Source organism: Palaemon carinicauda, chromosome 45 (assembly GCF_036898095.1).
Source record: "Palaemon carinicauda isolate YSFRI2023 chromosome 45, ASM3689809v2, whole genome shotgun sequence".
NCBI classification, from domain to species: domain Eukaryota; kingdom Metazoa; phylum Arthropoda; class Malacostraca; order Decapoda; family Palaemonidae; genus Palaemon; species Palaemon carinicauda.
Window position 1 is genome coordinate 11709977 of NC_090769.1, and position 15000 is coordinate 11724976.

General features: G+C 34.1%; 1 protein-coding gene across 2 annotated transcripts in view; it reads right to left on the reverse strand.

The window, feature by feature from the left end:
• The window catches only part of LOC137634939 (homeotic protein distal-less-like), a 36041-nt gene extending 23798 nt beyond the window's left edge, over nucleotides 1-12243 (reverse strand). The window contains exons 1-2 of one of the 2 annotated variants that reach the window (XM_068367503.1): nucleotides 12073-12243; nucleotides 3541-3725 (exon numbers count right to left, since the gene is read on the reverse strand). In XM_068367503.1, the coding sequence (XP_068223604.1) occupies nucleotides 3541-3725; nucleotides 12073-12178 (291 nt within the window). In that variant the 5' untranslated portion in view covers nucleotides 12179-12243. Of the gene's footprint in view, nucleotides 1-3540; nucleotides 3726-7157; nucleotides 7529-12072 lie in introns of those variants that run through there. The other variant, XM_068367502.1, reaches the window with a different exon arrangement.
• Between the last annotated feature and the right edge of the window lie 2757 nt (nucleotides 12244-15000).

Sequence of the window (15000 nt, forward strand, 5' to 3'; positions counted from 1 at the left end):
GAGAGAGAGAGAGAGAGAATTTCCTAATAAATTGATAGATATAGACTTGATGATAGACGATTGAAATTGTGTTCGGTTATGATATATCAGTAAAATCAAACATGGAGAGAGAGAGAGAGAGAGAGAGAGAGAGGAGAGAGAGAGAGAGAGAGAGAGAGAGAGAATTTCCCAATAAATTAGTGGATATTATAGACTTGACGATAGACAATTGAAATTAACGTTCAGATCATGTTTTGGTATCATTAAATTTACCTGTTCTTGTGTTAGCACGATTTCTTAACTGGTCCTTAAACACACAAATTTAGTAATTTATTCCTTATGACGTGGGATGACTTATTAGCGCTTTTTATCATAATCAGTTATAATTACAATGACAATTTCCAAATGATAAACTTCCCGGTATTAGCGCTTTGCTCATTTGTAAGAGCAAAATCCCTTAATTTAAAAATTTCCAAAAATTATTATTTATTATTTTATAAATGTTCTAAAAATAAGCATAACAATCATTAAATTCAAAATTTTCTAAAAATAAGCATAACGTAATCATAAAATTCAAAATTTTCTAAAAAAATAAGCATAAAATAATCATTAAATTAAAAATTTTCTTGAAAAAAAAATAAGCATAACAATCATAAAATTCAAAAATTTCTAAATAAAATAAGAAAATATAAAAGAAAAGATATTGATTTTAGTTATATATAAATTTCCATTTAAGTTTGAAACCCAAAACCCGGGGATAACTGAATACCCGCTCTGCTTCGATAGTCAGTCAGGGACCTTCCTCTGCAGAAATCGATAAAGGGGGGCCAAAGAGTGAACGCAGCTGAATAGGGTAAAGCTCTTAATAGTTAACCAAAGTGAAATATCGATATCTATAATGGAAATACACTGGAGTCAAATGTATATGAGGCTAATAAGCGTAAGCATGTACGTAATACTTAACGGAACGCTTTGAGTTAAGAAATATTTTGTACATTAACATTCTAGAAGGTTAAGTATATTAAGACTATTTGAATTTTATGAAAGGACTATTAAATATTCCGGTATATAATATGGTCTAATATTAATTAAAATAACTCACATGGTTGCTAAGCGATTTAATAATAGTAATAAAAATAATAATAATAATAATAATTATGATAATAATAATAATAATATACCGGAAAATCACTAAAAATCGTACGGTAAGTCAAATATTTTTGTTTATTTATTTGTTACTTCGTTATAACCCACAATATATAAAGTTTCGCAAAGGAGATGTTTGTACAATAACTACTTCAGTGACACAGTAATCCGCTTAAAATTTCAAATCTTTCAATGTCAATAAATGAATGAAAGAAATCATTGGTAATCTCAACTATTTTGCCTTTAGTGACACTAATAATATAAATCATCATGAAGAATTTATTATCATATCATTATCAATATTATTGTTATTGTTAGATGTAGTAGCAGCGGTCGGAGAAGTTGTAGCATTATCACTTGTCATAATAATTTTCTTATCGATTCTTATCGTCATCAAATTGTTAAATTTCATATTTAACCTATAAATGCATTTACGCAGAGATAATCAAATCAACGGCAACGACATTTTGTTTAGAACAACGGAAAGCTCTCAAGGTATTGTATTGTTGAAGAAACATTGGGATTAAAATTAAACTTAGAGGCAGATATTTTAATAAACAAATTTTACTAGATCTTGCCGATACGATCAGATTTACTGATGAAGATAGCAGACGGGTTGAAAAATATAAAACTGTTAACTTGTGGAAAAATGGTGTCTTTACACACACACACACACACACACACACATATATATATATATATATATATATATATATATATATATATATATATATATATATGTAAGCAAGGGGGAAAACACTAATTTATGGAAAGAAGTTCAAAATTCTTGCAGGATTTTCAAGGTGAGCCTTTTTAAATAGAAAAATATGGAACGATATAAAAACCGAAAATGCAGAGTTTAATTGATATTCATTGGGTTAAACGTACTCTCACACCAAAGAAAGGTGGAGAACAAAAAAACAAACATTGAAGTACACAGGTAGTAGGCTACAGGGAGAAATATATTCCTTCAACAAGGTAAAATGAATATGGTGTCAATAGAATTCGAAGTTCAGAAACGAATAACAATTTTAAAAATACAGCGTAGACAATAACTAACCGAATCCATACCACGATCAGCCACGTACACAACGTAGACAATAACCGAATCCATAGCGCTGATAAACACTATTACTCAAAGGCTGTAAACGTTCGAAGACTTAAATAAACATCGGGCTAAGTATCATCACCATGAACCCAGTTCCCCTTTCATTAGAAAATAATAATAATCAAGATTATATAGACAGGCGCTATATTAAGAACATGACCAGTGACAATATGGATAACAAGGCCTGCGTAAGCTAACAACAAACAAGTGATCTATAGCATCAAATCGCTACGCTGTTAGAAATTTGCTTTAAAAAAAACGGTAAAAATCCTGGAATAAATGTTGCCAGGCATTTACAGTTTTAAAAACGGATATATTGACGTAAATGAGAGATATTATGGTCACCAACCCGAAAAAGATAATACGAAAGTAGGGTAAACATTACGGCCGCCTGTATCTTACTGAACTACGGCTGAGACAGTATATGTTTACGGAGAATTTCAGATTAGAATTACGGTTTTATTTTAACGGTGTACTTTAGAATGACGCAAATAGAGCTTTCACGTTGGCAGTTCCGTTCTGCAAACCGCATCAGTTCAAAGATAAGAAAAAAAGAAAAAGAAAAAACAAACTAAAGAAACCCCTTTCCAGTACCATATGGCAAAGAATATCTCCTTCCGTCAACTAGTGACATATGTGAAGAGACTGGCAAAGTCCCGAATCCAGATTCGATGGAATAGCATCTCGAGATTAGACAATGCAGTGAGTGAAAATTTCTTCAATGCAACTTGGAAAGTCCTTTACCACATAAAAGTCGTAACTTGGAATATTCTCAAGTTCTTTACCACATAGAAGTGTAACTTGGAATATTCTCAAGTTCTTTACCACATAAAAGTGTAACTTGGAATATTCTCAAGTTCTTTACCACATAAAAGTGTAACTTGGAATATTCCATTTGAATGGAAGCGTTAGAAATGTCGATGATGAAAAATAGCCATATCAATAATACAATTATAATGTACATCATATTTATCCAGTGTCCTAATATTTAGTTGATGTAACGACATCATATTTATCCAATGTCCTAATATTTAGTTGATGTAACGACATCATATTTATCCAATGTCCTAATATTTAGTTGATGTAACGACATCATATTTATCCAATGTCCTAATATTTAGTTGATGTAACGACATCATATTTATCCAATGTCCTAATATTTAGTTGATGTAACGACATCATATTTATCCAATGTCCTATTATGTAGATGATGTAACGTTAAATTAACACTGCAGATTAAAAGACAATTACACCAACTGCAAATCTCCCGAGAACCATTTACAGCGCACCTGAAAAATCTATCTTACCTGGGTTTGCGTGAGACCGAGCTTGGCGGCCAATTCAGCGCGCTCTGGAAGAGCCAAGTACTGGGTCCTCTGGAACATCTTGTTCAGCTGCTGGAGTTGGAGAGAGGAGTAGATGGTGCGGGGTTTCCGGATCTTCTTGCCCTTTGCCGTGACTCGCACTTCGCCCCCTTCGGGTTTTTCTGTTACTGCGAAAAGGAAAAACGGGGAAGGTCGTTAGTATAGTCGATATGAATGGAAATTATAAATGGCCTATAAACTATGAGTTTTGAAAAAAAGTATATTAATATTTCGATACAAAAATGTATAATGTATACATGAAAAATTGCGTTAAAATAACTGTATAAATGATCGAAAGGACATTGAAAGGAGTTTGAATGGCTTGTAAACTATGAATTGTGAAAAAATGAATAATGCTATTTCGATACAAAAAATGTATACATGAAAAATTGCGTTAAAATAACTGTCTAAAAGATCGAAAGGACATTGGAAGGAGTTTGAATGGCTTGTAAACTATGAATTGTGAAAAAATGAATAATGCTATTTCGATACAAAAAAAATGTATACATGAAAAATTGCGTTATATTAACTGTCTTAAAGATCGAAAGGACATTGAAAGGAATTTGAATGGCTTGTAAACTATGAATTTTGGAAAAATTAATATTGCTATTTCGATCCAACAAATGTTTACATGATAAATTGCGTTAAAATAACTGTCTAAAAGATGGAATGAACATTGAAAGGAATTTAAATGAGAAACATTAGCTTTATTCCCATGTTTATAAATTTTCGAACACTTGAGTAATTGTTACAGAGAATAATTGCCCCGGTCATACAGGTCAACCAAAGCACGAAGATTAAAACACAATGGAAAAAAATAGCCAAATTCTGTATTAAGGGAGAAAAATTATTTTCTCCAACTAACCGTTAAATAAATAGAACTGAATTTTGCTGAACAATGTTTTATAGGTCACAGATATTCCATTAACAACAGAAAGCTGTTATCGTGATTGGTTGGGGGTAAAAATACAAGCATAAAAATCAACAAAGCTTTCAGAGCTTACAAAACATTTCCTTTTTTTGTAACAACAAAATTAATAGTAAAAAAATATAATGATTAATACGATAATAATAACAAAAAGTGTACGCCTTTAAAATCAAAGCAAGTTAAGAAATATAACATGATTTCTTTCCCGAGAAAAGTATTGAAAGGAAACAAACTTATGTCGAGTGATGTGTTAATTTTGAGGAAAATGTGAACAGTGTTTAGAACCTGTGTTTTCCCAGTGACGATTTCCGATCTATCAATGAATCATATCAACGAAACTTATCTGTCGATGAGGGCTAAGTCAAACTCATGAGAAATTTTCCCTTGTAACACATATTTCGAAACTAGTATTGATATTTTTTAACAATTGATTCGAATTTACGGTGAGAAATTTTATGAGACCAGCAGAAAACTAATTCTTATGTTTGCAAAGATTTTTTTTTTCTATACAGTGCAAAGGTTTATATTTATAATTCCAGAATCTGATGATATTTTCTTAATCAAATTTAAATCACTTTGATCTTAGCAGACCTTCACATTAAATGGGTTTGAATGGGGAAAAAAATCGAAACGTAAGTTAGGAACAAACTATTAAATATGTTGTAACAATGGCTGAACGATGCAGCAGAAGCCCAGAATATTACGCTTGAAACCTTAAGTGCTTGCAAGTTTCAGCACTTCCAGGACACAAAGTCCTTTACCACATAAAAGTGTAACTTGGAATATTCTTAAGTTCTTTACCATATAAAAGTGTAACTTGGAATATTCTTAAGTTCTTTCCCACATAAAAGTGTAACTTGGAATATTCTTAAGTTCTTTACCACATAAATGTGTAACTTGGAATATTCCTAAGTCCTTTACCACATAAATGTGTAAGTTGGAATATTCTTATGTTCTTTACCACATAAAAGTGTAACTTGGAATATTCTTAAGCTCTTTACCACATAAAAGTGTAACTTGGAATATTCTTAAGTCCTTTTCCACATAAAAGTGTAACTTGGAATATTAAGTTCTTTACCACGTAAAAGTGTAATTTTGAATATTCTTTTGCGCTATGGCTTTCTTTCACAACTTTTTGTACCCGAATAAGAACCGTAAACTAATCAGCAACTTTTGGGGAAGTCAAAAAATTAATTTATGAATTGCCAAATTGATTTACTATGAACCATGCGAAGCTAAAACAGCTACTGTCACGTCGGAATTTGGTCAAAATATACAGGCCTACAATTTAAAGGTTATATGCGACATAACTTTAGTTCATGTTAATTCAACATCATCGTTATTATACTCTCGATACTCGCCATTCAATTAATGGTTAAGAATGGTAGAACATTACTCAAAGAACATATTTTTATGACCGTTCTCGGTTAACCAAAATTTTCATTAAAATCATTTATAAGATATCTAAACCATAACAAAACAAATAGTATTATTGAAAGATTCAAAGATATATATTTATTAGATAAAAAACAGATATATGAAATTACTGACTTATCCTCAAGGTGTTCCAAGGCTCATAACGCTAAGTGAAACAATATAAGTAAAAACTCGGGAGTGTTGAAAACAAGCCTAATGCAAAGTAATCCAACTAACTCAATTGCCCTAATCAATTCTTAAAATCTGTAATTAATCAGTTCACATTTTCAACAGAGGCGGCAATGTATTGGTCACGATAACGGAAAGGAAAATTTGAAGTTGAAAAACAGAGCCCAGATTGAATTACTGCCGCTCCATCAACTCGCGAATTGAAACTGAAAAGACTCGATAATTACAGATGACAGGTAATCAGAGCATCATTTTAGCGCATTGCAAGCACTTGCATGAAAAAGCACAGTCCACCGAAGAGAGCGGACTGTCATTACAAATCGGAAACAAGAAGACGAGTTAAACGAACCGTCTGGGACTCGTCTCTACAACAGGTAAACAGTTCCACGTGGAGCTATAAGAGACAGGGCACTGGTAGCTGAAAGGCCATTATGCACTTATCGTAATGGAGATAATGATGATAATGATTCCGTTACTATAATGACCATGATGACTCCTCCCTCCATCTCCCTATACCCCCGTGCTGGGGGTCGGGGACCCCAACGACAGCGGGGGAAGGCTGAGGAGGACAAAACCCGAAATCATCTCGGACGGATCCTCTTCACTCATTTTTTTGTTTTCTTTATATCCTTTTCGAGGATCGGATCGCCGCATTCACAAAGAGCGCAAGAAACGAGCGATACTAGATAGCCAGCGTGATAGATAGCGATCGAGAACACCCTTCGTCGGTCGCTAGCTCGCTCGCTCGCTAGCCTGGCGGAACGATCATCTGGCCTTCCGGGAATATATATCGCTCAACAACGAGACGTTTACGATAACCTTGTCGACTTCCTTTGTTTCCAACTATGGCCTTCGGACCAATGGCACTCGAGAAATCCCTCTCTTTACGGGCGGCTCGGAAATGATAGTTCGTATGCACAAACAAGGTTCTCGAATACAAGTTTCAAAGGTCGCACGGAGCATTGTTGAGCGGCAAAGCTCAACAAAGGGTTTTTATTAATCCGTGGCGGTCGCTGCAAGAACTTACCGTCTGTGGGTGGGCTCGGTGCGTGTGGATATCCAGAGAGATGGTAGCCATAGCCGTTCTGGTACATGGCAGGGAATCCATAACCCATGTTATTGTAGCCTGCCATACTTTGTTGGTATTGCTGGAACTGGGTGTATGGATTCGTAAGAGGCGGTGGCGGTGGCTGCTGCTGTCCGTCGGAGAGCGCTCCTTTTGCCAGTAGATCGTTATCCAGCATTTTGTCAGGTTTAGTCTCTCCTTTACCTCTCTGTTTTTCCTTGTCAATGGGTCGCACTCACTTCTCTCTCTCCAGACACAACACAATTATCACAATTACCGAGCGCTTATGTCGTCGGCCTCCTCTCGGATACTGTGGGCTCAATGTAAGGTCCCATGGCTGGCATCCCCCGTCAAAGCGTGATGGAGCACTTTAATACACCGACAGCCAATCAACGGCACGCATCTCCCGCTCGCTGGATCCCAGGATAACGCTGATTGGATAATTGCCGTTAGAGATACGCTAACCTTATTGGCTGCACGATAGAAGTCCCGCCTACCGCAAGGGACACTGAACACTATGCTCTCTCTCTCTCTCTCTCTCTCTCTCTCTCTCTCTCTCTCTCTCTCTCTCTCTCTCTCTCTCTCTCTCTCTCTCTCTCTCTCTCTCTGTTTTCTTCGTCAAAACTATTTAATTGAAAATTAAATTTCACATTCAAATTCGGCTAGATTAATAGATAATAGATAAATCATGTGATGTACATATGTATCAAGTATTTGGTGAAAGCATGAATACCTCCCAATTCTCCTTTTATACTTAGGTACTTTAAAAATATTTACATGGGAAGGGAAGCATCGGCATCATTACCATTAAGCAATATATTTAAATTCAAGTCTACCCTATCAAAACAATACAGAAATAAATAAAGAGAATTGATAATTGTGGCAAGTAAACCTACGCATAGGCTCCGCCCATCTACGTCGTCGAGGCATTTCAAGAGCGTTCGCCGAAGACCAAATATTTTCCTTCGCGTTTCAGAATACATCGCCCGAGATCTCGGTCCTGTCTCGCCTAAAATGAAGGGAATTGTCACAACTTATTCAATCTGGAGTCTCGATAAACTGACATATATCTAGAGCAAAATATTTATCCTCTAGACTTCATTCGTACTCGTCGTAAAGGCTTTTTTTCTACCGTCTTCTCCAGTGTGGGAGGTGTCCCCGCCCCGATCTTCTCGGTATTTGCTTCTTGACTTGTTTCACTCTTCGTAGTCATAGAAAACCTTAAAAGAAGCTTAAGCTATTATGACTTTGCCTCTACGTTCGTCTACACGAAAGTGCTAGATAAAATCATTCTATTTATTGTTTTTTTTTTTTTAAATGTTTGAATTACATTTCGATGTAAATGATGAACCCGACTGTTTTAGATTTATGGGAAAATATGGATTAAAGAAAACTATATACAATGTTCGTTTGAAGATGAGTTAAGTTCTGAAAGTGAACTCTTCTACAGTTCTCCACATCTGATAGGGATTAGAATAATCTTTGTAAACCAAATACTAAAGACAGAATGTAGGCTATAGTTGAATATATATATATATATATATATATATATATATATATATATATGTATATATATATATATATATATATATATATATATATATATATATATATATATATAATGTGTGTATACATACATGCATATATATATATATATATATATATATATATATATATATATATATATACATACATATAGGCTATAGAGGCCTACACTGTATATATAATTATACAATAAGCTATGTGCCTGCGTGGGCACAAAATTATATATATATATATATATATATATATATATATATATATATATATATATATATATATATATATATATATCTTTGTCACAAACAAACTTAACTTTAAATCTTTTAAATACTCGCCGCAAGTAGCATACCCAGAGGAGAATAATACATGAAAGCATCAACTTAGGGCAGGATTCTAACCTATATCCCTAAATGTGTGCTGAACTAGACAGTCGATTTATACAGTAGGCCTACTGTATGTACGGCTAAATAGATGAGTATGTCGATTATCCTATTTTATAGGCTTATCGATTGAGAGGCATAAGGTTGAATGATGGCTCGTGCAGATGCACTTATCAAATAAGTTTTCTGGTTGGGTAGGCCTATATATATATATATATATATATATATATATATATATATATATAGAGAGAGAGAGAGAGAGAGAGAGAGAGAGAGAGAGAGAGAGAGAGAGAGAGAGTATAGGCCTATATATATCCATACCCCTTTCTGAGTGAAGATCCATTAACGCGGCAGAATGGTTTGTGTATTGCCATGATCAGCAAAGCTATACTAGTCAGGGCCACCCACAATAAGTTGGTTTGCTGTGAGCAACCAGATGAAAATCTCCCACCATCACCAATCCACACTGGCCAGATTGGTGGTGAAAACTGGCCGAACCACATACATGATTTGACATGTCTGAAGGCTTTGTTTTGCGGTGCACTAGAACTGGCTGCATTTGTTGTTGTTGTTCTTGTTATTGTTGGTGTTTATATATATATATATATATATATATATATATATATATATATATATATATATATATATATATATCGTCTTTGTTTAAACGAACAACTAAACAAACAAACACATATACACATTGACATAGCTATCATATAGAAACACGCGTGTGTATTATATATATATATATATATATATATATATATATATATATATATATATATATATATATATATATATATATATATATATATATATATATATATACACACATATATATATATATGTATATATATATACGCGTGTGTTTCTATATGATAGCTATGTCAATGTGTATGTGTTTGTTTGTTTAGTTGTTCTAACCTAGACCGTACCGTTTAAACAAAGACAACTCCTGTCGCACGAGCTGGACGATTCCCCCAACACTCATAAATCAGGGTCGGGTAAGAGAGGAGTTACTCATACTAGACAAAATAATAGCTCAGATCGCTCTAGCGATATAGTCTCTTCCAGGTAGCAACTTACAAAATAATAAAACAGTAAATAGTCTCATTCAGTTAACTGTAATACAAATGTTATTCATTTCTTTGTTTATCGATTTGACTAAATGAGACCTATGATTTCAGATTTTGGTTTTGACAGTAAAGTCTCATTCATTGAACTGTAATACATAGGATTTTAAGTTCTTTGTTTGTAGATTGGATTTAATGAGACCTAAGATTTTATATTTTGGTTTTGACAGTAAAGTTTCATTCAGTGAACTGTAATACAGATGTTTTTCAGTTCTTTGGTTTTCGATTGGATGTAATGAGACCTAAGATTTTATATTCTGGTTTTTGACAATAAATAGTCTCATTCACTCGAAACGTATTGGAAAAGTTATTATTTTTTTTCGAATGGAAATGATTTAATAAGACCAAAGAAAATGTATTTTAGATTTTGGTTTTGATTTTTGAAACGGCGAAAGTGTTCGAAATAAAGTTTTTCCTTTTTGATTTTTTTTCCTTTTTTGCATATTATTTCCTTTTTGGATATTTTTTTCCTTTTTGGGGATATTTTTTTATTTTGGATCTTTGCTGTTCCATCATTTTTTCTCCCTCTGTGTTTTTATACTCATGCATTTTTCCTTTTTCTTTCCTTTCCCCGTATTTGTTTTGAACTATTTACTTGGTCTTTTATTTTTATTTCAAATGTTGAAATCGGATTTTTGTAAACTCTGGAGTTACACCAAAATAAACAGAGACTAGTGAAGAATCAAATGTCAAGTGTCGAAAAGATTGATGAAAAGGGAAAAAAACAATTAAGATTTTCTGAAATTTATCTGCGTATTCATATAAATCAAGATATATATATATATATATATATATATATATATATATATATATATATATATATATATATATATATATATATTATATAAAGAGAGAGAGAGAGAGAGAGAGAGAGAGAGAGAGAGAGAGAGAGAGAGAGAGAGAGAGAGAGAGAGAACTTGGAGGAGGAAAAGTTAACACCTATTACATAAAAATTAATTAAATCCTCGCTACTTCACGCATATACTACGATTGTTATAGTCGTAATCTTTATTATCATTTTTATTAACATTAGTATTAATTTTATCATGATGATAATCATCTCATGAAAAGCTGATCATCGCCACTGTTCAAACTGGTTATTCCTGTTGCACCTCTTACTTCACCCCCCCCCCCACCTCCCCTTTCGTTGACGGGAGGGGGGGGGGGCGTCGAGGGGGGGCCAGAGTGGAGTTTGTGACCTATGCCCAGCAGCCCGGGCATTGGCTTTGATGGGGACATTTGTTCAGGCGTATGGAAAGAAAAAAAAAAATAGAATGAAGTGGGAGGACCCATTTGCTACTTTGGTACCGCTCGAGGCCTTTGCTCTTTCCAGACCGGAACTGGAGACTAATGAAAGAACCTGATGCTCTTTTACTTTACATAAATACAAATATGTGTGTATATTATATATATATACAGTATGTATATGTATGCATGTATATATATTTGAGTGTGTATATGTGTCTGTTTGTGTGTGTATAGTCTGCTAGCCATAGCAGTCAAGAGGTTAAGGGATTTTTGTGGCTGTTGGAAAATATACAGACGTAGACATATCTATTTATTTATCTATCTATCTAACTATCTATCTATCTATATGTATATATATATATATATGAATATTTTTATGTATGCATATATGTATATTTATATATAAATTATATATATATACACAGTATATATATATATATATATATATATATATATATACACAGTATATATACAGTATGTATATATATATAAATATATATATATATATTATATATATATATATATACATACATCCCCATCGTCATTCAATCTGTCCCATTTGAGGACACCCACATTCAATTTCCTCAGCGGCGTCTGGACCGCTCCCTTTCCGACGACGACGCCTTCGCATTGCAGACACGATATTGCGCGCGAAGTCGTTTTGGTGCCTCGTTGACATTAATCAGACTCAACGAGCGCTCTCTTTCAAATCATCAATCCTCGCGTCGTCTTGCTCCTTTTTTTTTTTCCTCCGTCGCGGCCTGCGTGTCTGAAATAAACAGACACAGTCAATATAGATAGAACTGCTCTTTAGATAAGCAGTTAGGGATAATGGTGGGGATGACATTTCAAATGTTAAGGATGATGTTATCTGTTGTTTTGAGTTGTCGGAAGCAGTTTTAAGTTTTTTATTATGTAAATATTTTTTATTTTATTCGAAATAAGTTAAATTGAAGGCTTGAAATGTATGCAGTATCCGATGTAAGTGATTAATAATAAAGGAGCATTAATAGTTAATGAGTACCCTTTCTTATGGGTCCAAATTGATTCAACACAAGATATCAATATTAATAGAAATAATTCAAAGTTTCCTAATTTCTCCCAGAGGGTCCAGAAATAGACTTGAGTTTGTTGATTCGAGTTTACGTCAAAAACAACAAATGCAGGTTTTTGTAGTCCACTGCAGGACAAAGGCCTCAGATATATCTTAATTCATGTCCGGGTTTGGCCAATTTTCATCACCACGAAGGCCACTGCTGATTCGTGATGATGGGGGTTATAGGATGATCTCTCACAACAAACCAACCGAGTATGGGTGTCCCTGGCTAGCACAGCTTTTCTGATTATAGTGATAAACAAACACTTTCACTAGGATAAGATATGACCACTCAGAAAGGGCTTATAGCAGACCACTACTACAAATATTTAAATCTACTTACTTTGAACGACCTGCATAATTGCAAGAGCCCGTGTCCGGACACAGTCCCAGGCAATCTGAAAGGTCCTGCAGTTAAACTGTGTCCAATTATTAATTATCAATTTGGATATAATCTTTAATATGTGTAACTGATGCGATTGAATCTCCTTTCAAGTCATAAAAATTCAAATATACATAATCATCTATCATTTGAAATTTTGATTTGCAGGTTAAAAACAATTTAGATAAAATTCCTATTCATCACATTTGAAAGATACATTTCTTACATTCATACTATAAATTTCTCTCTCTCTCTCCGTCTCTCTCTCTCTCTCTCTCTCTCTCTCTCTCTCTCTCTCTCTCTCTCTCTCTCTCTCTCTCTCTGGTCTCAAAAGCTTCTCTTGTTATGGTGAATGAATCACTTGTTTATGTTGAACATTTCCTAATTTTTATTATCAATTATTTATTATTATTGTTATTATTATTATTATTATTATGCTGATGATGATGATTATTAAGGTGTGTATTTATATATAATCTATATGAATATGTACAGTATGTATACACACACTATATATATATACACACATATATATATATACAGTATATATATATATATATATATATATATATATATATATGGGTGTGTTTTGTTCTATACTGTATATACGACGAATATTTACATGCAATTATATGTAACTTTTCATATAGCCTTACCTGTTTAAATGAAGAAAGCGAAGTTGTAGAAAGGTTCTGTTCCATCCCAAATGTGGCTGTATAATCGTCGACTTATGAAATAACTACCCCTTAATGTCATCTGAAGATTTTATTAATGAACTGACTCTTCCAGATGAAACCAGCTGAAGCCTCTGGCGATGGGTGCCTTTGGATGCCATTCTGTGGAAATAAAGGTAATGTGTGAAAATTGTTTTTGGTTCTTAACGTCATCATTAACATATATATCGGTTGTTTATCTACTAATCCTGCCAAACCGGTTTTTCTGTTTGTACAAAGTTAATATTCTACCCATTTAAAGACAACATATAATTTTCGACCTGTTTCAGCGAAGGGTTTTTCCTATAAGCCTTTCTCTCTGGACTGATAACTTTTATTGGTAACATTTTACATGAGGAGTTAGAAAGCCATAGTTCTTGCCCTATGTTCATCGTTTTGAACCCCCCCCCCAAAAAAAAAAAAATCCGTTTTCTTTTACCTGGAGGACTTTCGCTTAGGGGAAGCTCTTGTAAATCGAGAGTCTAGACGGGTGGAGGTGGATGAGGGTTATAGGTAGGAAGGTAGTTCCAGGACTGGGTGGTTAGGAGTGTATAAGCAGGTTATCCAACTGGGGAATGAAACGAGGGTGAGGTGTGGGAGGGGGACGTCTAGAGAAGACTCGGGAGGGGGTGAAGGGAGTTCAGGTTTTCGTGTTGAGGTACATGGGGTCTGAATAGCTAGACAATAGTCGACTGGGTTCTTTTTTTTTTATTTTGCTTTTTTATAACCCACGATGTCTCAAGCGGCCTTGCAATGTAAAAATGACTATCTAATTACTGTTATTGGTCGATGTTGTGCAGGTTCCTTCTCTTCCTGCTGCTAATAATATCATCGTTTCTACCGGACTTTTTTTTTTTCATTGAGCATTTTTCATTGAGCATATTTCATTGAGCTTTTTTCATTGAGCTTTTTCTTCATTCAGCTTTTTTTTTCATTGAGCTTTTTTCTCAACAAAAATCTTACGCACCAGATGGACACATCCCAAAGACCAATTGATAATCTGGAACTCGAAGGAAATGGAAATAGAAATGTTCGTTTCCAGAAGTGTTCAGTCTGCATGGAAGCTCCCGAGTCTTCCCCTCGGGCAGTGCTTGTGTGTTTGCATGTTGGACGTCCTGTGCACTCGAGGTAGGAAATCTCGAGAGCCTTTTTTGGGTGCAGAAGAAAAAGAACACCATGATGAAGAAGGAGATGGAAGGTATATCTTTAACTCATTTTTTTTTTACGGTGAAAATCTATTTATGTCTGCTGAATAGTAAAGTGATATTGTTCACTTGTATTCTTTACAGCCAGCCAGACAGGCAGACAGA